Source organism: Metopolophium dirhodum, chromosome 8 (genome assembly GCF_019925205.1).
Source record: "Metopolophium dirhodum isolate CAU chromosome 8, ASM1992520v1, whole genome shotgun sequence".
Lineage (NCBI taxonomy): Eukaryota > Metazoa > Arthropoda > Insecta > Hemiptera > Aphididae > Metopolophium > Metopolophium dirhodum.
Genome location: NC_083567.1, coordinates 20,061,317 through 20,089,109, shown reverse-complemented (window position 1 = coordinate 20,089,109; position 27,793 = coordinate 20,061,317). Strand labels below are relative to the sequence as shown.

General features: G+C 27.0%; 2 protein-coding genes across 8 annotated transcripts; one reads left to right on the top strand and one right to left on the bottom strand.

Moving 5' to 3' along the window:
• Positions 1–10,794: 10,794 nt before the first annotated feature.
• LOC132951191 (zinc finger protein 41-like) lies at positions 10,795–15,013 on the bottom strand. Its single transcript, XM_061022957.1, has 8 exons — positions 14,311–15,013; positions 13,182–13,482; positions 12,982–13,104; positions 12,058–12,197; positions 11,796–11,991; positions 11,628–11,701; positions 11,067–11,228; positions 10,795–11,006 (listed from the first exon to the last, which is right to left on the bottom strand). The coding sequence occupies exons 1-8, from the start codon at positions 14,461–14,463 to the stop codon at positions 10,869–10,871; spliced, it is 1,287 nt and encodes a 428-aa protein (XP_060878940.1). The 5' UTR covers positions 14,464–15,013; the 3' UTR covers positions 10,795–10,868.
• Positions 15,014–18,134: 3,121 nt separating this feature from the next.
• Positions 18,135–26,487, top strand: LOC132951010 (post-GPI attachment to proteins factor 2). Of its 7 annotated transcripts, XM_061022670.1 has the most exons (7): positions 18,135–18,336; positions 18,520–18,631; positions 19,320–19,422; positions 23,528–23,738; positions 23,812–24,058; positions 25,317–25,538; positions 25,628–26,487. In XM_061022670.1, the coding sequence occupies exons 3-7, from the start codon at positions 19,400–19,402 to the stop codon at positions 25,756–25,758; spliced, it is 834 nt and encodes a 277-aa protein (XP_060878653.1). In that variant the 5' UTR covers positions 18,135–18,336; positions 18,520–18,631; positions 19,320–19,399; the 3' UTR covers positions 25,759–26,487. The 7 variants fall into 7 exon arrangements, with proteins under 7 accessions (XP_060878653.1, XP_060878654.1, XP_060878655.1 ...); XM_061022671.1 differs by lacking the exon at positions 18,520–18,631; XM_061022672.1 differs by lacking the exons at positions 18,135–18,336; positions 18,520–18,631 and adding an exon at positions 18,930–19,063.
• Positions 26,488–27,793: the final 1,306 nt, after the last annotated feature.

The following is a 27,793-nucleotide window of genomic DNA, read 5'->3' as shown; positions in this document are numbered from 1 at the left end:
CAAAAATAAATTAAGAAAAACAATAATTATGACGCAAAATCAGTTTTCGACAAAATTGATTTAGTTTATTTGGTTGGTATAACTCAAAAACAAATAGCCGTATATACTTTAAATTTTCACCAAATATTTTTATGACTATTAAAGTCACATTAGTTTTTATAAGCTTTGGAAGTTCAAATTTTTATGACAAAAACCCGTAAATTAACGATTTCTTATCGAATGAATTTCTTATTTTATTTAAAATTGTTGTAATATTTTTTCTATAAATATCCATAAAAAAATTGCCTAAATATGATGGCATAATTATGATTTTACGATCATACATTTCAACAAAAATTATAATTTATAGATACCTGCCTAGGAACCAATTATTTATTCGCATCTGAGCAGTGGTTTCTTTAAATGTTTGACTAGAACCTAAAGTCAACCTAAAGTCTAATAATACGGTTTTTTGATTGTTTGAAACTCTAATTAGGTAGGTACCTTTTATTTCCTTGTGTCATCACTGCAAATGTCAAATAGGACTAAAATAGATACCTAATATAATATATTTTACATAGTTTTTGACTTTTTGTGGTTTTATTGAATTAATATTTAAGTACTAATACATTCAAATTGAAATCCGTTAAGTTGATGTCTAGTCAGTTATGGAAATTATTGTCAACAATCATTAAACTGACAAAGTCCTCGTGACTGACAGTTATAAATGGACATTAAAGTGACATTTCTATGCAGAACGATAGAACCAGCTAATAATAATATAATAGTTAAAACTATTTAAATTTCATAATAGTATAATATTATTAGCTCGTAAATATTTGTAAATACCTATATTTATAAACATATAAAAATGATTTATTTGTCATGGATAAGTGATATTATGTGGTTTTCTACTTGTAATTCTATAATAAGTTACTATAGTTAGTATGTAATTACTTTGCACATCCAAAATCATTGTATTAAAAATGTCCGTGTCTGCTACTGCGTGCTGATCATTTATCGTTTTTAGCTGTTTTATTTTACACGTTAATAGATAGATTGGTACGCCATTCAAATAACGATTTGAGATTGTTAAGAAATTTTTTTCACGTTTTTGGTTCCTGGTTGTTGTTTTTAAAATGTTATTCAAATACTCGGTCAACAGTTTACACATTTATTTTTATATTTTGTGGCTGCATAACTTTACCGGCAATGTTTATCAATATTATTAACGAGAATATAATTATTATGAGTGTTATGTAACATCAAATCCAAAATGTTTGCAGATACGGTATAGTTTCAAGTGCTAATTATTAATTATTATATTACAACAAAGGAGCACTGTAATAAAAATGATTGCTTATTTGTCACAGATTACTGATTAGGATAAGTACCTACATCTTACATTGTAAAAATCATAAGAATATATAGTTTTCTATTTCCTAACAGAGAAAAATTCGTTACCTACCGTTGTTTTTCTGTGGTTAGATTGTTATATTCAGCATAATATATATATATATGGCTAGGTGGTGTTAAGATAACGACACACGCGCTCCACAGAAAACTAACAGATCACACACCGTAACGTCAATATAGTATAAGTTATAACCTGTGAAAATGTGCAATGGTTTTGTTATAATACCAAATATTATGTTAGTAATATTTGGTAAGATCATTATAATACTCGCATTGTTATTGTGACATGGGACATGTGGTTATAGTCTTATAGATTATAATTACTATAAGGTTTACAATTTCGTAAAAATGAAATAAATTTTAACTGTTGTAAACAACGACTATACAATCATTAGTAGGTACCTAGGTTCCTAAATAAAAATGATTAATAATACCTATGATCATTGAAATGTTTAATGTCGACGTTTTTTTGCTTAGTATTGTGCACTCATTGGTTATTGTTACCTACTTTTTATTCCTATATGTTGAATAGATATAGATTTAATCAAAGCTCGAAGTTCAATCATTGAATCTTTTCTTACGTGGGTATATTATTAGGTTCCGGAAAAATATGTTTTTTCTGTTTACATAATAATATAATATAATAGGTACATTGGTACACACCTACATAGTTTTATAAACTTATGTGTTATGCGTTATAAATCATATATTATGTTATCAAATTAGATAGCACACCTGAATGAATAATCTATCGTCAAATATACCGAATAATAGAAGTATAGATAGGTAGAAAATATCTACTAATATACCCACTCAAAATATTTGCATACAATTTAAAAAAAAAAACACATTATAATTAATAATAATTATAATACTGTACAGTGTTGTACGATGTAAATATTAAAACTACTAAGTACATTTTTATTATTATTCGTAAAATATAGTTGGTGAAACAGTTTACATTCATTATATTCTAAATTTCCACGATTTATTCAAAAACGTTAAAAATCGGTAAAGAATTATTGAAAAACCCGTACAAGATACCAGACGGCGTAACTGCAGTAACTGTATTGGGCAATCGTCTTATTTTACCCAATTTGGCACAGGAAATCATCGGTTTTATAACTTGAAATTTTCTTGAAAGAAATGATAATTGATAAATAATAGTATTTATAATAATAATATTTTTGCAAAAACGATTCTGAGCGAAGCTCAATTAAATGTCAAAACTGCTCTTGTTATAAATTTTCAAAGCTTTATGCTTGCTAAATTATTTCTTTACAATTTTTAACGGTTGCGGGAAATCTTCCTTGCACTTAACGAGTATCATTGTGAAAATCGTAATAAGTTACCAAAGATTAACTTGACATTTAAAAATGTTATAACAGCATATAATAGGTGATTATAAATATTTATTTGTGTAGGCACATACTTTTCGTCTGACGTACAATAAATTGTATCAATAAAAAATAGTGTTTATAATAAACGGTGTTACAGACTTACAGTGTCGATGGTAGGATAATGCCACGGTATTATCACCGGTTCGAACTCGTTAGGTACATCCAGCCATTTTCTATAGTTATAATATAATATAATATAGAACAAACGATTTCACTTATTCTCCCTCATAACACAACAGTCCATTTTCCAGAGGAATTAATACTGATGTGAAACCAACCCGACCGCGGATGTAAAACAAAATAATTATTAAAAAAAATGTTTCTTTTATCCCTGGCCTCTGCCTTCAAACGGCGCGAATTACAAACTTATTTATATCCATCAAACAATCCAGGTCACAAGACAAGTATCATTTCACTTTTTTCGTATATTGGTATAGGTGCAATACTATAATGGCCTATAGGTATCGTAACCTATTCTAGCAACGTGCTATGCGGAATCCAACGTTAATCTATCATTAACAATTACGAAACTTGGGATCACTACCTATTATAACACACTGCAGTGCGCGTCGACTACATATTTTGTCGAGTAGAAAAATATATTAATATTATATGTATACAACAAGCTATTACGAGCCCGGAGGGAGTTCTAGATGGGATTTAGGACGCACGCATTCCGCAATAAAATTTAATAATGATTTACCTATATTATATTATTATTATATACCTGTGTAAGTACCTACGGTGTTTACGTTACATATATTATTATATGAGAAGCCGGTGCCGTTTTACAGCGGACGTTTGATGGCCAGAAGACTGGCCCCCGGGGAACTCGTGAAAGGCCATAACCCACAAGTATCGCTTTCCAAATAATATATTATATCAATCATACTTCCATGACGTAATTTATGAACCCGGCTGCTTATACCTAACGTGCGTGCGCTGCACGTGAGCATGTGTATTTATGTATACATACTACAATATTGGTCCACGAGTGCATAAAATACGATGTGTATATGTATACCTACCTATAGTTGGTGTGCCTACCTTAACCTATATTACTTGTAACCTAAACAATTGATTTGATTGAGCTCTTCTCAAGAGCAACTATATGTAGATACGCACAACCTGCAGTACAGGTGGTTGAACATCTGCATGTGACCCGAATGGCCGAATCGTACGAATGTGTTAATTTATTTTTATTCCTGAAAAGTACCGAATGATTGCATTAATTAAACCTTAAAAATATTACAACAACATTGCGCTATGACGCGTATAAACATATAGTTTTGAAATATTACAAATACAATTAATAAATAATAATGAAAATCTTACAAGATAATTTGTATAGGTAAGTACCTATATCATTATTACGAATAAGAGAAAGATGGTTTTATATTGGCAATCTGCATCATCCTTGCGATGGGCTCATTAGCAGCATATTATTTGGTGGTACATATTTTAGAACATAGGACGGATGGTTATTATACGTGAAGAAAGAGAAGGAATATTGAAATTTATGCAACAACAATTTTTAGATGAGTTTTTTTTTAATAATTACTTACAAGTCACAAGTTATTACAGGATAATAGGTTCAGTATTATAGTGCATATTATATAACATTGGCACAGATGAGGAGGTGCTACTTAGAACTCTCAAAAACTATAGCAAGTCCCCCAATAAAGTTCTCATACGGTAAGTACGTATAGATACTAAGAAAATATAAATTTTGAAACTCTTGTATGATTTATTATAATACCGAATGAAAATAATTGAAAAAAAAAACAATTATATCAAATGTTTTTGTTGTTGTAGGCACAGTTGTATTTCTGATACCTACACAGAGACCATAAGAATTGTTGTTTTTTCCGTTTAAAATGTGGCGAGAGAATAATATGACACGACCTTGTAATATTTTACAATAGATATGTGAAGTGGCTTAGTGGCTCCGACCATGGGTACCAACTAGGGTAAATTCTCCAGAAGTTATTTTTAATGGGTGGGTGGTACAAAGTGGTTTGAATAGTATTTAAACATGATCATAATTTAACAACGATGGCGCCCATGTCTAAAGATCGGTGCCATTGGATATATTATTGTGTGTTTGTCAGCTATACTGCTCCGTTTTCACTTTGCTTAATAAAGATATATTATTATAGAATATTATATTTATATTGAATGCAAATTACGTAATATGTTATGCAAATAATGATTTGTAATCATTAGGTGTAGGCAATTATTAAATTACTTGTTTTTTTAAATTTTATTTATTTCACCCGTTCGCTGGTTTTTTTTTTAACTAAATTTTTATTTTGAATTTCTAATAAATGTATGTCTACAACCGCGTGTCAGCCTACTATGTCTTGTATACGGTTGTCTACGGTTGAAGAACTCGTGGCGATCGCATCTAAGATCAAAATATACATTGCAATCGCTAATGACTATACTAAAGAGTAAAGAGCAATGATTAGGTAATAAAGACATTGTTATGAAATTAATAATCTAAGCTCTAGTAATTTAATGGTTTCTACACTCTATATCTCTTAGAATCTAAGGGAAGGAGGATATTATAATGATTTTAAGAAAACTATTGATGACGAAATTTTCTAAATCCTTGGACCAGTTGAACCTGACCATCTACATGTTATTATTGCTTGTGCAGTATCGTTTAAATTTCATTACCTATTACATAACCTCCGCAAGATATTTGTCAACTATTCCGCTTATCTAAACTTAAAATACCTATAAGTAATTTGGTACTTGCAACTAATTAACCGTTTGGCACTTGTTCAAAGTTTGATTTTTATACATAAAAGTAAAAACGTATAATAATGTAATTAAAAAAAAAAAATAATGCTAACAAATAGTGAAAGCTATATTTTTTCGATATCATTATATATAGTCTCCTATGCAAAAAAACAATCCTGTATATTACATATTTTTACTATGATTAAATTATTTTCTGATAGACACAAATAAGATTATTATTAGATTATTGAAACATATAATATAAAATATGGAGTAATAAAAAAAAAATAAAAACTAACAACAACATAATTTAACGTATCACATAGGTACCTACGAGTATAATATGTAACTTTTTTTTTCAGTTTTGAACCGACGGCGCCGCGGGAATTGCTTTCGCAGTACTTCCGCGACGCCGCCATCGTTTATTGATAATGAACAATAACAAAAACGGCCGAAACCAAAAATGAGGGTAGTCGGGACAGTCCTCCGACTTATCTCCTCACATTGGTCAATTACATAAACATTTTAACATTTTAAGCATTTAATCTGCCGGTATGTAACTTATAATAGTAAACTATACTTTATTCATAATATTATATAATATATAGGTACTACTAAAATAATTTATAATGAAAAAAAATTGCATCCGTACCTAATTTTCATTCATTATTAAGTACCCTCCACCTCCCCACCGTTGAAATATCCTGTTTCCGCCGCTGTTTAAGTTCATAAAATTAAATAGAATTTATAATAACATTATTTATTAGTTCATCACATTTTCAAATATAATAATAATCTATATATTTTGAAATGTTATGCATATATATATTTATCAAAATATATTGATCTATTTAAGTTTTAATTGACAGAATATGATACCTATTCGAAAATGATCGTAAGTATAACTAAATATCATAATAAATTGCCTTATATTTGATTACTGTAAATTATTAAATTAAACAGAAGATAAATATTACTATACAACCTTGAATAAATAGTACATAATATTTTCAATCACTATAAAACAGAAGTATAAAATATATTCTATTTTATTGAAAAGGTAATACAATATATACGACCAAACTATTGGTATGGCCAATTAAGCGTTTGTTTGATTGGAATTTTATTTATTGAAAAAAATCTTAAAAATTAATTACGTACAATGATAACTACTATGCAATTATTATTTACCATCGTAATTATTATAGATAGTACAATGTTATTAAATAATTTGACCTTTTATCAATAATTTTATATGAGTTTTATTGTTATTTTTGATCAAGGACAATATTATGCGTACTTATATTCGTAAAATTGGATAATATATACCTATAGGTAATAGGAATAGAATAGATAATATATATATAATATTGCACGTTTTCCGACTTTTCTATGAAGTTGAAGAACCATGAAGGTAAATATCGATTATTTTTAGTGACTATACTGATTATAGGTATTAAAACACAATGTATTCATTAAAGATTCAAAACATAGTTGCTACTTATTCAATACTTGATAGTTGTGACTACTCACTAGTAAGTACCTATAAACTAGGTAGGTAGTGGGCACACAATGCACATAAAGAAAATGACATCACTCATATCACATTATCCAAATACTCTGTGGGATAAAATTAAAAATATTAGGAGTTAGGGCATAATAATATATTAATATGTATATAGGTACGTAATTGTATACTGAGTTGTTGTCATATAGGTACAGTTTGATATATGTACTAAAAACTGTTTATAAAATAAACATAATTTTATCTTTGTTCGAGCTGGAATCAAACAATAGTGGACAAACTTTAAGTAGGTAGTAGGTAAGTACATAAAAAAAAAAAACAATAGTGTGTTTAAGAGTGTAGTGGCTTATGTTTTATTTTATGGTACCAGCTATATGAGATACCTTAGGGACATTATAATATTATATTGTTGGTCTCCGGGTAAAAAAACCACTCAAGAAAGGAAAGTTTTAGTTACAAGAAAAAATTGCAAATAGAATTTACATTTTATTCCGGTTGAATTGCGTGTATGAACTCATATTATATAGTAACTTACTAATTGTTACGACGTATACAAGGTACAACGTTACACATTTTTAGTGGGCTGTTTCATTAGTCTACATTTGCATTTTTCCATAATTTATTATTCGTCCGTAACCGTGGTATATGCTTATGGAAACACCTCTCCCCGATATAGTTTATGCGTACCTAACGCTGTCGTAATATAAACCTAATATAAAATAATACGATGTCGTGGTACCATCATTTAACTGTTATATTATTCATTTTATGTTACCATTATAACATGTACCTGTATTATTTCTGATGTCATTAACTGCATTGAGATGCTAAAAAAAAAAGGACGAATAATAATTTGAATGCCTAAAGAAATTAGGTAACATGTGGGTGGATACTAGATATTGTTGCGTTAGGTATTATAATCTGCCCGCAATACGTACACATTGAGTTTAAATTGTTTCTTCTTGCAATATTATATAAGTAACCGCAGTGTACTAATTACCTTTATTTGTATTCTAGAAATACTGTTTTCTATTTTCTTTCCCATACATTTTTAAAATTCGTACAAAACACACTTGAATTAACATTTTAATATAGTATGAACAAATATGTATATAGATATACCTACATCAAATGCATTATTTTGGCTAAACTATAATGATTTATTTAAAAACTTTTACATTTTCTTGGTTATTCTCAACTACTTACACGTATTTTTTCAAATCAATATTTCAGACTGTTGTATTAATATATTATAACATACTGATGGTTTTATATCCCATTGCACGATTATAAGGGAAAAAATATGATACACGACTGAACGTTTGTCTTTGTATATTATGACATAAAACGGAGCATGTGCATATACGATAAATAGATTTAAATTTGGATAATTATGAATGCTTAGCTCTCACATTTATATTTAGTTATATTTTATATTTTTATTCCACAATAATATAAGTTCTCTGCATATACAAATATACGTTACATTTAAGAGGTTATAGTTGATATTGGTACAATGGTATATTATTTTATGACTTTTTTTATTAAAAAAATCAGTGTAAAAAAAATTCATCAAACTTTACCGATTCTTCCCCTACGAAATCAATGTTATATATAAAAATTCTTAAAATGTTTGAACTGTCTTTTACAAAATTATCCATTGAGTTGGCAAACGCTTGTTTATTTATTCATTTATTATCATGTATTTATCATTTTGTTTACAAACATTAATTAAGTTTATTTCACACGGCTCTAATTTAAGGGGCATTATATAGGCAAATTAATATTTTTTTTTAATTTCAATAATCCATAATACCAGAACAATAGGTACTCGTGAGTCGTGGTCATTCAGTCATTGTACTACCGTCTACCATTGATTAAATGTATATATTTTTATCAATGGTACTACTGTACTAGCCCGTGTAATTACATGGTAATCAAATATGTAAATGTTATTGTGCAGTTTTAATATAGTAATATGTGTTCTTGGTTTGGACCCGCTTCATATTATGCGCCTCATCCAACTAACTATAAAGGATGTCAAGTTGAAAGTTCATAAAGACTTCAAAAAATTCCGAAAATTTCAATTAATGGTCTATAAACAAACAACCACATTAACGAGTAACGAGAAACCACAAATCCACGTACCTAACAGACTTTCCTCTGATCACCCAAAAAACTCTAACTAAACAACTTAGGTACCCCTCAAAGGATAGTTCCTAGTTTCCTACAACTCTAGCGCAGTCCGCCAGTCTACCTAACATACCATCTTGCTAAATCATTAATGATTTTAAATCATCAATAATGCTTTTTGTCTTCTGAATATAGCAGAAGTGAAATGTATAACAACTGAGCTATAAGCTCATATCTGGTGACTGGTACATAGAGTTCATGGATATTATAATTATTTATAACCTTTATAATTCCACTATAATTATTGAAGATTTTTCTTGTGTCTGTTGTGTACTTGTGTTGTGATTTAGGCATATTATGTATGTGTTTTCAAGTTATTTACTATCAATATAAATTGTGTTAATACCTACTGTTCTAATTTGCCCATAGCAGATAAATATGTTTTGGTAATAGTAGTATTCTAATGTATTATTCATAAGTTCCGATAGTTACCTACGTTGCATTAGGTATAGTTAATTACATATGTGATATTACTTACATACCTAATTTGATTTATTATCTATATTAAATGTGGCAAACTTTATTAGGATTATTTGTATGTACCTATGTGACATACTTGCAGCATTTAACTTTGTGCCACAAGATGGCTGAGAGCCAACAGTATTTGATTAATTTTTTTCATTACAGGAGACTGTAAAGCGTTGTACATTTGTATGCATTTTTTATGTGATAATTTATGTTTTTTTGTTTTCTAAATATAATTATAATATCTTCAAATAAGATTTTTTCATTTATTTGTTTTTTATGGTTTAATGTGATATTAGAATAATTGTAATTTATAAATATTTGATTGATCTGCATTTAATGGAATAAAAAAAGTTGGGTATCAAAACCTTTGAGTTGGAGAGAAAATTAATTAACTTTGTAGGTACTATAATAATAATTCATTATAACTTGTAGAATATTTTTATTAAATTATTGCGGGTTGCAATATAGTATTATAATATATTATGTATTTATGTATCAAAGTTAGTTTTTACACTACAATATTAATCTAGTAATATTTTATATCACTGTTTCAGCTTTGAAAAATAATATTTTAGTCTTGGTAAAGTAAGTAATCAATAAAATCAAATATTTTCAAAAGCATTCATTGTTTTTGAAATAATGAGTGTCTTATGTTAAGTGGATCACTTGATGTGTATTATTATATATTATTATATAAATTAGATAAATAGTAGGAACTTGAACATGGTAATTTCCATTACAAATTGTTGAAATAAAATAATAAATATATTTGATTGCAAGTTAAAACAATTACATTATCTTATTACATTCATATCACAGACAAAATAATAGTTAAAGAAACATGTGCACAAAATATACATTAGAAAATGTTCATGTTTACTCATAGTAGATATGCTGATCAGTTATAGTTAATTATAAAAATAAAACCTTAACATTTAGAATCAAAGAGAAATAAAATATATAATATATTAAAATAAGAATAATAAAATACAGTTTTATATCCGATACAATCTATAGTCATCATTGATTATCAGTCTTATCAATGGCAGCGTGGTAATGTTGTAAGTTAGTGACATCATATAATACAAAAATTGTTAATTTAGCTCATATAAATATGAAATATATCATCATACCAAGTTCTAAGGTACAATATTTTCAGCTAACTCTAAAATAGATTCATTAAAGCTAATAGAATTTAGAGATGTGAAGGAAGTGTTGACATTTAATAGATCATCCAAATTATTAACACTATTGGATGGCATATCAGAGTTGAGATCCTGGAACATAATTTTGTTAATAGACAATAAATAATTTTCAATTTAATAGTTGTAACACACCTTGACTTGATTGGAAATTAAAAATAAATCCTCTGTTCTATCACACGGCTGTAAATCATTATCGTTAATTATTGTAGCATTTATATAATCAATTTCTGAACTGCCTTTTTGGAATTTGGTAGTCAGCTCCCAAACTGTAGAATTTTTATCTTTCATATGTACCTATAATTAAGTTAGTATAGATAGTATTAGTATAGTATTTTGCATATTTTTTTTAGATAATTGTATATTAGTTAATTGTACAAATTGTACAGTTTCACGCAAAATATATTTCAACATTCTAAATAAAATCACATAAATTGTTCATACATATTTCAATATTTTTAGGCATGTTTTGAGTATATTAATAGATCAATTCGCAAAATTAAAATGTATAGTTAATTTAAATTTGTCAAAAGGATTTTTTTTAAAACTTAAATAAATTATTAATTTATCTTTAAAATTCTAATAGTTTTTATTTTAAAAATAAAACAAATTTTGTTCCATTACTTAATGCCTTTATTGTTAAAATTTAATTTAACTTATGTTAATGATAGAAAATATACTAATATTATACTTTACTTTTCTATGTTTGTTAAAATTTGTGACTGTTGCAAAATCCTTGTTACACACATCACAGTAATAAGGTTTTTCGCCTAAAAAATTTAATTAGTATGGTTTTATATAATTTTCAGTTATTAAGTAAAAATAAATAATAAACAAGATGTTTTCAAAAAACAAAATAATCACCTGTATGTGTACGACAATGTCTGACCAGCGATGTATGGTCAAAAAATTGTTTCGAACAATATTCACAGTTGTACTGTCGATCGTTGAAATGACGCCTCAAATGAATTTTCAAAGTATGATTATGTGGGAATGATCGTTCACACACTGAACACTTGTAAGGTTTAGCACCACTATGACATCGAATGTGAGTTTTCAACTATAAATATAATCTTAAATTAGACAATAAAACAAAAATAAATAAATCAGTTATAAATATATAAACCTGGGATGATGTTCTAAATGATACTGAACAATATTCACAACTGAAAGGTTTTTCTCCAGTATGTATGCGCATGTGTTCTTGTAGGTTACCATTTTGATAATAGCTTTTCTTACACACTTGACATACATACTTTTTATCACCTAAAAAAATAATAAATAATATTATGTATAAATTAAAATAAATTCAATAATTCACATTTAATTATAGCTTAATATTTTACTATAGAACAGAATGATCTATTGGCTATTGGTACTAGCAGAAATGTAGCCTGTATTTATTATTAACAATTAAATTATATTTAAACAACTGGTGTATACGGCCTGCCAGTGATCCAGATATTAATGGTTTTTTTGAATAAATGTCTAAAACAAATCCAACAGTAATTGTAATGATAGTTTATTTCTATTTTAAATTAAGTAAAACTTATAAAAGTGTACAAGTTGTCTCTGTATGAGTGGCTGAAGGTGATTGGGTCTCAACGGTTATTGTACATCTGATCCTGCTGTACTCTGGGCTACATTGTAAGTTATAAGTAGTTTCTAGTTCTATTGTCTTGGACACGGCCCGTGGTTTTGCAGGTATCTTGTTGTCTTTGTAAGAATATGAGAAGCAGTTTAATGGTGGCACGTGCGTTATAAATTATGATTGACTTATAATTGATCAATGGTCCAATTATAGTTTTCTAGAAGTCTAGGAGTTTGCAAATTTGTTACTTAGCTAAAAAGCTTTTTAATGATACTTGGATCACAGCTTATATATTGTGTAAGGTCAAAACTATCAATTAACTTAAAAGCTATTAAATGATACTTTGATTACAGCTTATACATTGTGTCAAGTCGAAACTATGTTCCTATTCTATCTATTTGTGATAATGAATTCGTAAAATCCATAGCCCATAACACAGGCTACAATTAAACTATTTACCTTTATGTGTTTTTAAATGAGTATTAAGCCCATTTTTTTGGGCAAATGTTTTCTTGCAATGTTCACATGAAAATCTTTCAGCAACTTTAATTGTTGAAGTACCACTCTGGCTTGGTTGTTCTTCTGTAAGTATAAAGAGATAATTGACAATTGTATATATTCAATATTATCCAATTTAAAATTTAACCCCTTTTAATTACCATGATGATTTTTCAAATGTGCCTTTAATTCATTTTTGTCTGCTAATGTTAAGCCACAAGTCTCACATACAAATCCCACATCATTACTTTTAGTGTTTATATTATTCTTGAAATTAGTAGTTCTTTCATCAACCAGAGGTATATATTCCGCTGAAGAAAGCTGTTTAGACTTGTACATTTTATAAACATTTTTGAGAAACATTTGACCATCTAACAAATCATCAATAAATTTCACTAACATATCCAACTGACATTTACAGTTTGAACATATAGTTCTTGGGTATTCGTCATCATCAGAAACCTGTCATATACACGAGTAAATTAAAAAATAAAATTAGATAGGTAATTATTATTATTATTTTTGCTAAACAATCTACAAAATAGTTGAATAATAATCTTAAATGAGGGTTAGAAGCTTGATGTCTTAATGATTAAAGCCACCCAATTTTCAAATAAAATAACCGCATAGCGTTGTATTACCTATATGATTTTGATTGAGGCGCCCGATTCTAATTTAATATTGTCCCCAAAAATATCCTCAAAGGGAATAATGATCCTTTTCTGTAGAATCAATCAAATTTGATAATTATTTTTTTAACTAATAGAGGGTAATAATCTACAGGCCGCATAGAACTCCATTTTTAAATATTTTAATCTCAAATATGTATTTAAAAATAAGACAATTTTAAGTTTTTTTTTCAAATTGTTTTATACAATTATTTAAATAATTAAAATAAAAATCGGAGTTTATTGTGGCCTGTAGGAAGTCTTCTTCTTTCAGATAAAAAAAAATTGTTATCAAAATCAAACTATTTTACAAGGCCTGAGAATTTTTCCTGTGAAATCATTTGTTTCTTTAAATTGCACCACCACGCCCCCTAAATAAATATCGTGCAGTAGATTAGTGGAAAAGTATTAAAATAAAGATGGCAACTAAAATATAAAATACAATTTTTAAATTGTAAAGGACAGTGGAAAATTTTAAAAACCGGCACTAATCCCTTAATTTTACTAAAAATCATACATAAATTATGTTAGTTAAAATTATATTTATATTTGTATAAGATCTATTAGTTGAATAATCTAAAATCCTAATCATAAATTTAGATGTATTATATTTCATACTTACTTGAATAGGCAAATAGCGGTTAATTAAATCCGCAATAGTCAATTCAGCAGCATCTACTTTTTTGTATATCAGGAACCTTGAGGAGTTGCTTAGTCCACAGAGTCGACAAATGTCTGATTGACTTAAAGAAAACATTTGGTCAGAGATTTCCATTTTGTGTATCGATGTTTCTTTTTTTATATAAAACAAATTCTAACAAAACATATTAAAAACCAACTACATTGGTAATTTACTACAAAGTAACCATCTGAGGGTACCATCTAATAACCCTTTGAATTATTTTCACTATATCTTCATAACCGATTAGCTGGAAAATTGACAGTTTTTACTTTTTTATCAGCATCATCAAATTTTTTAATGATGTGACTCCAAATCTTTAGCATTTTCAATGATTTATAATTGATTATTGTGATATTGTATCAATGTGAATCATGATACATGAATTATGAGTTATGAGCACGATTAAAGATATAAGGTATATCTTTAATCGTGGTGATGAGTAGTTATTGACTGCTGAGTGTTGAGTATAATAATTAATAAATATTATTAAATAATGTACAGCAAGTATGACTTAACTAAATAGTAAATACAAATGTAGTTGTATCTACAACTCTACAACAAACTAACTAAAAATTAAAAACTGTATTAAATATTAAGTTATCTCTAATCACAGTACACTGGTCTCTGAGAGACGGGATTATGAATTTTAGTTTAATGATAATATAGTATCATGCAATGTTACCACTTTGAACAAAATAATAATATGTACCATATTTTACTGTGTACCATTACAAATATTTACCTATTATAGTATATTATTATTATTTTATTTTATTAGGTACCTATTATAATATATTATTTTCTAATAATTATTATTACAATAGTTTCGCAAATACGTTTCGCATTTTGACCATTTAGGTGTGCCTATACTCGGGGAAGATTTATGGCCGGGCAGTGGAAGATCCAGGGGGGGGGCAAAGGTGGCCTTTATTCTGGACTGTGTTTAGTCAATTTTGAAACAAAGTGTTGTATTTTTTATACTTTTGCCCCCCCTCCCAAAAAAAAAAAAAAAAAGCCCTGGATCCGCCATTGGGGCCGGGCGAGTTTTACCTAACCACCTCGTGCCTCGCGTTTTACAATATGTTTAATGGGTAGGTAATGTGGTTTAAATAATTAAACGTGAACAAAAATTAAAAATATGGGATGGCATAATTATAGACGACGTAATACGTCAACACGTGATTCTGTAGTTATAGTTGTTATACTGATTACCGATGTCGGTTTCAAACAACATGTCTATGGTTTCATACGATGACCACGAACCAACTGTAGACGGATCAGCCGTCAAAGTATAATACGAGCACCGACAAGCCGCGCACAGCTTACCGCAGACCACAGCTGCTATAATATTGATATTATTGTCGTGTTTGTTCGGTATGACATTATTTTCCATAAAATATTATGTGTTTCGAGTTTAGACAGTAAGTTTTTGAAGGTTTACCTTTTCCGTGGACTGTGGAGCGTAGTTTGATGTAGTGGTGACTGGCGCGGAGTGACCGATTTTTATAAATTATAGTACCTATACAAAATATACCTACTATATATATAATATTAATACACAATGTTGGCGTAATGGCGTGAAATCTGCAGTGTCCTAGAACTTTTGAAAGCAATAATGTTTGACAGTTTTTCTGGGTTAAGCTATAATTATATGATATTATGAAAAATAGAATTTTTATATTTTGCGCAATAAAATAATTTTACTATAATTTTCGTAATGAAGTAATATTAAAATTATTTTAGATAACTAATAACTTTTCAAAAGTAACTTTCCCATCACTACATACTCCTTAAGGAAGTACCTACTTAATTTGCTAGTTTGCTACGTCATGTTATATTATATATTAAACTTATATAGTTAATATAGTACGACGTCGGACAGGACCGTAAGATACATTTTCGACCAAGATAAATATTTTATATTTTGACATTTTGTATAGGTAGGTGCCGTAGGTAGTTATTAAATTATAAATCAATGTAGGATTTAATTGATATTATGTACCTACTACAATTTACAACTATTTAGTTCGTTATCAGATAAGATTAGACCTGATCAAATACATTAAGTAAACCCTGGTGAATAGAAACACTTTTTTACTTTGAAGTATCATAAAAACTTTTTTATTTGGGCTGCATTTTGGGCTACAGATCATTGGTATATCAACATTTTGGTCTTACCGAGTAAGTACTTTAAATCTGTTATTTCAATTTATTTTTATTTTTAATTAATAATATTTAAGGAGATTCGATACCGTGATTTTCTGTTTTTGTTTACACACTCGTGACAAAGTATTTTAGACGTGTTTTTTGCCAACATTCCAATTGATCTATTGAAGCGATAAGAATTCTGAAAACATATTTTAATTTGTCGTCAAATCTACATGAAATCAACTTTTTCACGTGTTTGATATTATCCCCCAAATTCCTAAAAATGTCATATTAAAAAAGAGTATTTAAAAATTGTCGTATCTTAATTTTTGGAGAAGTTTAAATCAAAAATCAAAAATGTGGGAAAGTCGATTTCAAGTAGACTTGACGACAAATTCCAATCTGTTTTTAGAATTCTTACTGCTTCATTAGATCAATTGGTATGTAAGGCAAAGAAGAACCAGTCTAAAATCCTATGTCGCGTGTGTGTTAGACACAAACAGAAAATCACGGAGTCGAATCCCCTTAAGTGCTCTGTTTATATTAACCCGACAGTTGGTGTCAATAGAAACATTTATGGGTTTTTTGGTGTATTTTTCTATTTTACCAACTGAAGGGTAAATAGAAACAATAATTGTGATTTTTAAAAACTAAGAGAACAAAATTGTTAGTTAAAAACTTAAAAACTTTTTTTGTATATTAAATATTATTTCAATTAAAAAAACAAATGAGCAAAAATGGAAGTAAATTTGCCACAATTTTTCTCTGACTTCCGGAAAACCACATACTATGCCTTTATGTTAATATGTTGTATCTTAAACTGTATATTTAACACAAAAATAAACACATTATATTAACTAATATTTAAGTTTTTTTAGGCCCTCGGAAATTTTTTTTCAAATTATATGGACCGCCATAGAATTTAATTGCCGACCTAATGTAGTACCTAATCGTACTAATGTAGTAATGTGTAGTTTAGTGAAGGTTTCATATTAACAACACAGATATTCGACTATGGGGACGTCAAAATAATAACTTTCCTGATTTTGTTTCTATTTACACCACTGTTTCGTTATTAAAAACGTAATATTCAGAATCGGATGAAAAAACTTAATTTAGTTTAAAAAATAATAATAAGGACATTTGCAAATTGTTGTCTTTTGGTTTGGGCACCCGGGTGGGACAAACCGACTCTGCGCAGCTTTAACATTACAGTGAATTTACCTATTGGCTATTATCAAACTAAAAGTTAAAAGTAGGAATGTTTTCGGTTTTTACATTGGCTTTTTTACGATATTTAAATTTTTCTGCAAATTTTTAGCATATTTATACTGTAATATTTTTCCTAGGAGTTCATAACGTTGAAAAAATTATATATTACGTGAGTTGTAGGTAGGTACTAATCTTTCAATACCTAGTCGTATTTTTTTTAACTGTTTTTTTCCTATTATGTTCCAATTAGTAAGTTATCTCTGAGTTTATACTAGTGGTTACAGGTTACATGATAAGGTAACCTTGTACCTACCTATGTAACCTGTGGGCTGTAATATGAATATATTATAGTTGTAATATACCTTACCTAATTACCTATATTATGTTTTAAATTAAATTAGTTCGTATTTAGTGACTATTAACTCGATGTTTTAACATATGTGCTCTTATTCATTTTTATTAAGTATATTATAATAATAATTAATGGTGTGCATTAAATTATATTTGTCATAATATTTTGTCGTTTGACCAATAATATATTATATGCTACTTTAATCCACAAACATGAAGGAAATTACCTCCAGTACTATGGAAACTACTTGTTTGGTAATTTGTCTTAAAAAAAAAATAACAATAATATCCTACTATTATTAAATGTATGATGAATAATGAGTATACCTATATACTAGCTACTGCATTATATAATTTTGTACATTAATTATTTATTATTGTACACAACTATTATTAGATACATAATATTATAGTATGGGTACTTATAACTTATTATAGTTGGAACTTATACTAGACAATAGCCGCACTATCAGAAAGTGAAGGTTTGAAGGTAAACCAAAATACATAAACTCGGAGTAAAAAAGATTGTCGAAAAATAAGTCAAAGACAGGTTTGTACATCCATACGGATAATAATATTATGATTACAACTTTACTAAATAAATATTAAATATGTTTAATGTCAACGCCTGACATTAAATTCTTATTCCTTCCCATTAGGTAAAGGTAAACTCTAATATAGTTAAGGTTTCTTAGTAGGTATACTGTGGGTATACATGTTAGTAGGTATACATGCCGATTATTTAATTATTATGATATAGGTATACCTACAATAGGTTAAATAGGTAGTGGTACACTGGTATCTAGTATTATTATGTTAAAACGTGTTCTACGTGTGATTATTATTTTTTATATAAGACGCACTAGTATTTTATTTTATTTTTTAAACTACCTATTCTATCAGTATAATACAACATATCTTATTACATTATTATCTGTTATACAAGCATTCTAATCAACTCGTCTAGTCGTGTAAGTATCAGGTATGTATATGAAAAACAGAAGAATGGTTCCTACAATGGTCTCCATTTGTATTATGTAGTTAACTACCAATATTAAATATTTTAACCATGATACAATTTGTTTAACTTCACTGTAAAATTATGAAAGAATATTATGACGTGACATTCTCAGAAAGACTATAGGTACCTACTAACAGTTTTGCACTCATTTAATTGTATAGATAGTACGTAGTATTGTAGTACTTAGTTAAGACTAAAATCAACCTTTATGTTCTAGATAAATGTTAGTATAAACTATCAAGCTTCGAGTTGTGAGAAATCAATCAATTATATTGAATAGTCAAATTAAACGAAATCATGGAGACGGAGGAACATAGCGAGTGGGTACCGAGTAACATTCATTACTTATTTATAATTACGAAATAAAATAAGATATAACAAATTAATAGTTACATAGATTATTATTTATTATTATAGAAACCATAATAGGTAGAAACAGAAGATAAATATCGATTTATCCAAACATAATCGTCAATTATATCATAAATAAATATAAATTGGGTACTATAGTTAATAGTTATAGACAATTTAAAAGAGTAATTTTAATACTATCTTAAATTTAGTCTAATATAGTATATAACAAACCAATTAGAAACATTATTTTTAAAAATGTATAAATATACTTTATTTAGTTTATAAGTTATATTTTAAGTATAATATATACTTAAAAAATATATCTAGATGGTTTAATTAAAATCCATTGATAAAAAATGTAATTATATCTTTATATAAGACAAAATATGTTCGTTGTACATTTTCTTGTACAAATTAATGTTGTAGTTGAAGATTCGATTTCTTGGTGTCCAATTTGAATATAATAATAATATCAAAGTAAGTTGTAATAGTGTTTTTACATAACAAAATACAATAGCCAATAGGTATATTATAGTATAATATGGAAATTGAAGCTTATATTTATTTTATTTGTTTGGTGCTTTGCGTATTTATACCTTATTTAGACTTTTGTGACAATGGCTATATAGACGCTATACAGTAAAGTGCATCATTTTGTCCAATTGGCAAGATAATTTTAATAAAAATGCAAAATACACCCATGTGTACCATCATAATAATATTATATATTTTATTTACCTACCTATATTCTGTAATAAGTTAGTTTTTGGCTAGGTAACATTATATAGATGGAGGTTTGGATGGTTTTGGTGACTATAACTATAACGTCTATTAAAATGACAGAACATATTATTATTCTGAGTTTAAAAATTATGTGTTAAGTAAAAATTAACCTCCTTCAATAATTTTAGCTAGGTACCTATTATTATTACGCCTATGTCTAACCATTATTATATTCGGCTACGACTCATTTGCGCACAATTTACGAGCAATAGTATAGGAACAGTCCAGTAGCGTATCCAGGATTTTTTCAAGGGGGGGGATATCCAATTTTTAATGGACATTCGGTATACACATATTATAATCATATTATTATATACATGTTCTATTGTGTACTTACAAAATTTGGTCTTCGGTGAGGGGAATGACCCCCATAATCCACAAACAAGAGGTTTTTTATTTAATCTTTTAGTTCCTACTTCGGGAACTGCCAGGGACCCTAGAGGTCGAGACTCTAAGTCCGGCACACTTTTATTGTTTTATATGTTATATTAACATATTTTATGATATAATTACCCGGAAGTAAATTTAATATGTTATAATGACCCAAAATTAATAAATTACCAATCAGGCCCACGAGTCACAATTTTAATAGAAAAAATGATATTATTTTATAAATCCATATGTGTTTATATGATTTATCATACATATTGTACATGCTATAATTATTTTCTTAAATGCATATTACAAATAATATATGATAAAAAATTGGTGTCAAATATTAAAGGTAATCTTTATAGTCACTTATCATTTACAATTTAAAGACAATTACTAATATTTAAATTGAATTATTTGGTATTGATATCTAACTATTAGCTGTAAAATAATGTTGGAATAATATTTTTTATTATTTACGCTCATTGATTGCATGACGCATGTATCTACATTGTATAGCCATTGTCAGATAACTTAGTACAGCGGTGGTGGCACGAACGGCAAAACTAGTGATTCTCCGCATGGCTTAAATATTTATGTCTCGTTTGGTGTAATGCAGAATCCTGTTATTTACAATAATTGTAAGAATTATTATTATTATAAAGAATTATAAGAATTATTATTATTATAAAGAATTACAAGAATTATAATAGAATAGAATTATAATTATTATTATTATTTATTTACAATTGTTACCATGGATTTAAAAAATAATATGGAAATAATATAAAACCGATAATTTTTGGTTTTTGAGTTATCGTGGAGAACATTTTTATAATTTTATTTAGCAGGTATATAAACTAATTATAATAGAGCAAATACAAAAGACAAACTAAGAGCCATTAGTACATACGTCTATAGTATAGTGTATACTGTATACGCGTGTTGGCGTGTTGGCGTGTTGCCATGTAGGTGCTAGTTAAATCTATACGCCTGTACAATATACTATTTTTTTTATAGCTATTTTTACTTAGGTAGGTATTACAATTAGTTATATTAGTTATAATACTATTTTGAGGCAAATAGACAATAGTTGTGGTAAATCTGTCTGTAATAAGTATTAATAAAATAAAATGTATTCACAATTTACAATAATTTACATATTGCTATTAGTGCGTACAATATAATACTAGAGTATTCGATTAGTCATCAGTGATTGACATTTGACTTTAAATGACTGAAAATAATTCGATATTATAATTGAAATGTTTCGTCTTGCTTCTTATATTTGATGACTTTAATATTGATACTAATATTAAAATATATTATACATATTAGTAATTATAATTATATCAACTATGTTATAGAACACATTTCTGATATAAAGTTGAATAATAATTTGTCGTATAATTGCATCAGCCATTGGGATAGTTTGCAGTGTTACGAAGAACTACTGAAACAAAGTTATCTTTGTCACAGTTTAGTAGGTATGCAATACTGTGGTAATGCGTTATACGAAATTACGAAGGCTGTACTAATAGTTATAACTTGTAACTCATGCGTTACTATTTTATACAATATTATACATTTATACCAATAATAGCCACGTGACTTATTGTAAGTATTAAAGTATAATAATATTATTATAATCTAATAAATAGGTATATTATTATAAAAAACATTTGTGCATTATTGGGATTAGGTACACCGTACACCTATCTATTAAAAATTTGACAATATTTTGAGTTTTTATACATTCTGATACTCTGATTTATATTTTATTCTAAATAATACACAATATTATTTTATTAATTGAATGATAATTAATAATATAAATATCAACATCTCACAATATTCAAAATATTTATAAGCAAATATTTCTGGTTCGCTCTTATGGTAACACTTATCGCTATCAATGACATAATAATAAAAATAATAAAAGTCGATCCGTTAAAAAAAATGATAATAATAATAACAATATAATAGTATAATAATACGCTCCTACCTAAGTTCCTTAAATATTTTATATTTTTATTGCCGTAAATTGATTTTATTATGTGTTCCTTATTGATACCGTTTGCCGCTTAAATTTTTGAGATGTCTATAAAAACCGAAATGTTGAAACACTTGAAATTCACTAATCGTTCTAAACGTCGTGCAATTCATTTAATTAAGCTTAAGCATAATAGATTTACCATTGATATAAGTAAGTCACCTACTCGTCTATATTGTATGTTAATAGAATGTTTAAAATTGTTTATACGCGTACCTACGCATAGATTTCACTGAATTATGAATTAGAAAATAATTTATATAAATTGAACTAGGTGCGCTTTAAGATAAATTTATATTTTTTGTGCTTACCATAATTGCATACGTATTATTTATTTCCTAGGGTTATGTATATTTTATAATTAAATTAATTGGTTTTTGACAAAATTACTGTATATATACTAAAATTACTTATTATAATATAGCACTTATTCAAATAATCATAATTTTTGGTTAAATAATATTATGTCTAATAGAATAATTGATTTAATTGAAAATATATGGTATATTGAAAATGGGTGTGGCTTTTTTCAATTGTTAAAGATTGTTTTATATACCTTTACCTATGTATAAGCTCCTTAATGGAATATAAAAGTTTTTTTTTGAGTAATCTACCTAGGTATATTTCGTTACTTGAAAAACTAAAATCCTTAAACACTGCGCGTTACTTACATATTATTTAAAAATTAAGATTTCCATGTGTCAATAAAATATGTAATATAGGTACTATAATGTTCTACTTTATAGACTTTATATGACTTTAAAGAAAGTCAATTAGTTTCTTAACTGATACTTAAAAAGAGTTCAGATTTCTATAATATATTATTATGTTTTTATTAATAATTTTTTAACTTTATTTTCTAGTATGAATGATTTACGACGAATTTCAAGCATGATTCAAAATTATTCAGTATCGTGCCCAGAAAAACCAGACAAGCGGTATTTATTTCAAATCAAAGTGTATTGGCTGTCAATTATCACTTTACTTAGTGTATTGGTTACCTTTGTGTTTTGTGTTTTGTGGACTATACTTTTCAAATTGGACGATGCTACATCAACACATTGTGGCTACCGAGTATGTTTATTGAGATTTATATTTTCACAATAATTTCTTAATTTATTATGTAGCTAAATTTTAAAATTTTTAGGTCAAAAATTATTTGCCTACAATATCAACTGCCGTGGGAAACTATCCAGTACAAAGATTTATTTGGACTTTAGTTATAATCGCTCATAGTCCTATAAGACTTATTGTGGTTGCTATATATTACCAATACTACACTAGTATAATTAAACCATCATTACATTGGTGTGTGGTATTATTAAGATTTTTAACCACTGTTGAAGTATGCTCACTAGTTGTATTATCAATATTTACATCATCGGATTATTACAGTGAGTATAATAAAGTGACAAACTAGATATTTACTTTTAAATCCTTGACATTATTTTTGTATGAAAAAAAAAAAATTCTTGTTTTGGTTTTAATCAAATTTTTCCCATTTTTTTCTGGCTGGTAAACTTTTAACAGTTGAATTCTTTTTTTATTCTTAAATTTATATACGGCCATGGGGTTTATCAAAATACAGTGTAATGTTAAATAATTCAAATGTAAATTATATTAAATTTTCTATTATATTTTCATTTTTATATGATAAGCCAACCACAAACATAATATGACCAAAAGATAACCAAATATAAATTGAATTACATTAATTCTATAGAATTTGCCTGATCACAATGAGTGTTGTATAATACTCACAATATATTATTCTTAAGACATTAATAATAATATTATGCTCAGCATAGTGTTTTCATCTCTTTTTAATGAATATCCATAATGGTAATGTAATTTGTATGTATCCTATTATTTATAATTTTAAAATTATTGCTATTTCTTTTTACATAAATCATTTCTTACTGTTTTATATTTTTATAGAATATAAAGAAATTCATATTTATACCTTCCTTTAGTTAAATTATTTTTGATTTTAATTGTAATTAACTTCTTATACATATAAGGTTAGGTTAGGTTTGGACAGTTTATCATTGCAATTACATTTTAATATGTCATAAAATAGTGATAAATCCAATACAATATATTATACCATTCTGTGGACAGTTTCCAATAGATTGTCTATACAAAACTTCCATATTATTGGCTGTATATTTTATTAATTTACATACATCCTGAGTATTTTCAATACTAACTTAAATTAATATCTTACTACTTTGCCTTTAAATATACCTAGGTACTTTTGTTGGTAATTTATCATTATCAATTAAGCTTAATGTAAAAGTAAGTTATTAAATCAGCATAATTATAGATTTATTCCTTGGTGGCTGGTTTGATGTTTTGGTAGCAATTGAATCAAATGTATTGCCAGCATTTTTTTTACAATTTTTCAATTTAATCTTTTCTTTAAAATATATTGAATTACATTTTTTTTTCTAATTAAGAAAGAGATAAGAATGAATTATATGATTTAATAGTAAAATATTTAAGATATGATATAACTTTATAAGACATGTTTATTACAATAAAAAGTAATAAATAATAACTTATAAAGTTATACATTTATATTTAAATTTAAGTGTTAACAAATATATAAAATACTTAATAATTAATATAAACTTTTTGTATTGTTTTAAGGTATTCATGAAAAAAGTTTTGTCACGTTTATCTGTGCTTCTGAACTTAATATGCTTATTTCTTCTATATTGTTGAAAAAAGGACGTATTACTAAAACAGTTATGACAAAATTAGAAATGCGGTCATTAAAATACAAAATATGTTTTACGGTATTCAATATGACCAGTTTTGCGATTGCTGGCTATTGCTTTTTACGACATAATGCATACTGTGAATCTGGTGGTTTGTACTGAAAATAAAATACTTTTCCTATGTACATTGTACACATATAAATATATTGTATTGACTTATTGACTTGTATATAATTTCAGTATATACATTTTTTGCTCTCTTTGAGTATTTAGTCGTGTTGAGTAACATGACATTCCATCTTACAGCAGTTTGGGATCTAGCAGGTGTATCATTAGTGGTGGATGATAATTTAAACCTCACCTATCGTTGACTGGAGTCTGAGTATATTTAGTATATATTATAATAAGATACAAACATCATGTCTATATATTGCTTGACAATGTGCCTACTAAAATGTGATATTAATACCAAATCAAACTTTAGAAACATAATTAAAATATTCTAATTGTTTTAACTTTTACATTAACATATTATAGACTAAGGTGTATTAGTTTGCATACAATATTAGTATCTGGCATCACACATAAAATGTTTAAGATTGTTATGTTTTAAATAGTTGTTAAGTATCACAGTTTTATTTTATGATTATAATTTGTATTAATTGCTTTGAGAAATTAATATTTTTTAATTAGATACATTTCATTTTTATTCAACTTTTTAATTAAATATTTCTAAATTAATTAATAATTATTGATATATATTTATATTTATACAAATATTATTAGTTTAAATGAATCTCATATTTTTACACAACTTTTTTATAAAACAAATATATTTTAATGTTCTGTTTGCTAGTCTAATAATTTTTATAAAATATATAAGTAGTAATAAGGAAGTAAAATGTAACTAGTAAGAACAAAGAATTTTAGTTTTTATAAAAGTTATTTGTGCTAATATTTTTATGTTTATGAATCCTGTCTGCTTTGTTTAATGTAAAACTTTTTTTTTTAATATGGAAGCACATACGTAATATATTTTTGTTATGTTGGAATTCAAGTACAATATATTGTTAAATAAATATTGAATGTTTTTATTTTTATACTATGAATCTTTATTTTACTATCTGTGAGATTTTAAAATAATACATTATTTGTGAATTTCAAAGAAATGTATAATGACTGTTGGTTTTATTGATCATAAATTGTTAAATATAAGAAATAGTTCTTATAAAAGATTTTGATTTGGGAGCTAATTTTACATATTTGTTGAAACTGAAAATAATATGATATTATACACTCAAAAAGTGTTAGAATTCCAAGTTATATACTTATTGAAATATTAATAATAATAATAACATTATCATAACAAAAATAGTCTTTACATTTTACAAGATAATAATATTGCTTACAATACTGTATCCGCTCCTTATATGCTAAATCGGATGCTATAGGACAGATTATTATCAACTAAAGAAATAACTAACTCACTAACCTAACCTAGGTACTTTAATTTTAAGTCGTATTGAATAACAATTAAATAATATCTTCATTAATACCTACGTTACCTGTTTTTTAATACCCACTATAGTTAGGGATTTACTATAGTTAAGACACCGTCAATATTATTAAATGTCCTCAAAGAGTTAATTGTTTTATAACTGTTTAATATAACCCCAGTATACCCCTTTAGTGTAATGCTCATTTATGAATACCTTTTATATCATCCAACTATTACTCATTGTATCCGTTTTAGCGTTGTTAACTTAGGGATACCTATAATGGACTTCGTATTTTGAATTAAATTTGCCGAATGTCAAGAAATTGAATGTTACATTTTGCCACGATTAGGTACATCTACCTATGCTTTGTTTTTATGGAAAGAAGATGTCAGCACGCTGTTCGGTTTCTCTCCTTGGCCCACACGAAACATAGACAAAATGCATTCACGCAAAATAATTTATTTTTTGAGTAAAATCGCCCATTACAAAAATTATAGATAATAATATTTTATAAAAATGAAACATTTTTTTGGTAGCAGTCTGCAATGAAAACGTTTAGTTCTGCGTGATACATGCAATATCTAAGTAGTTTATTATAAAAAAAAAAATGTTCAATTATGCGGTACTGGGTGCTTCAGCTACCAACTCCCAAGCACCCCCTTCCCCACACCCTAAGACCCACACTGCCTATCATAAATCATAATACGTATTGTTGATTCCTAATTTGGTCACGTTTAGTGTAACCTTAGTTGCCTATCTACGACGCCACGCGATTGTAATAATTTGCTTATGTATTTTTAATATTTTTCAACTGCTATAGTAACAATATAATATCAGGAGCATGTATTCAATTTTCACACTTTTTGACGCAACAAATAAAATTTGATTGACAAAACTAAAAAAATTT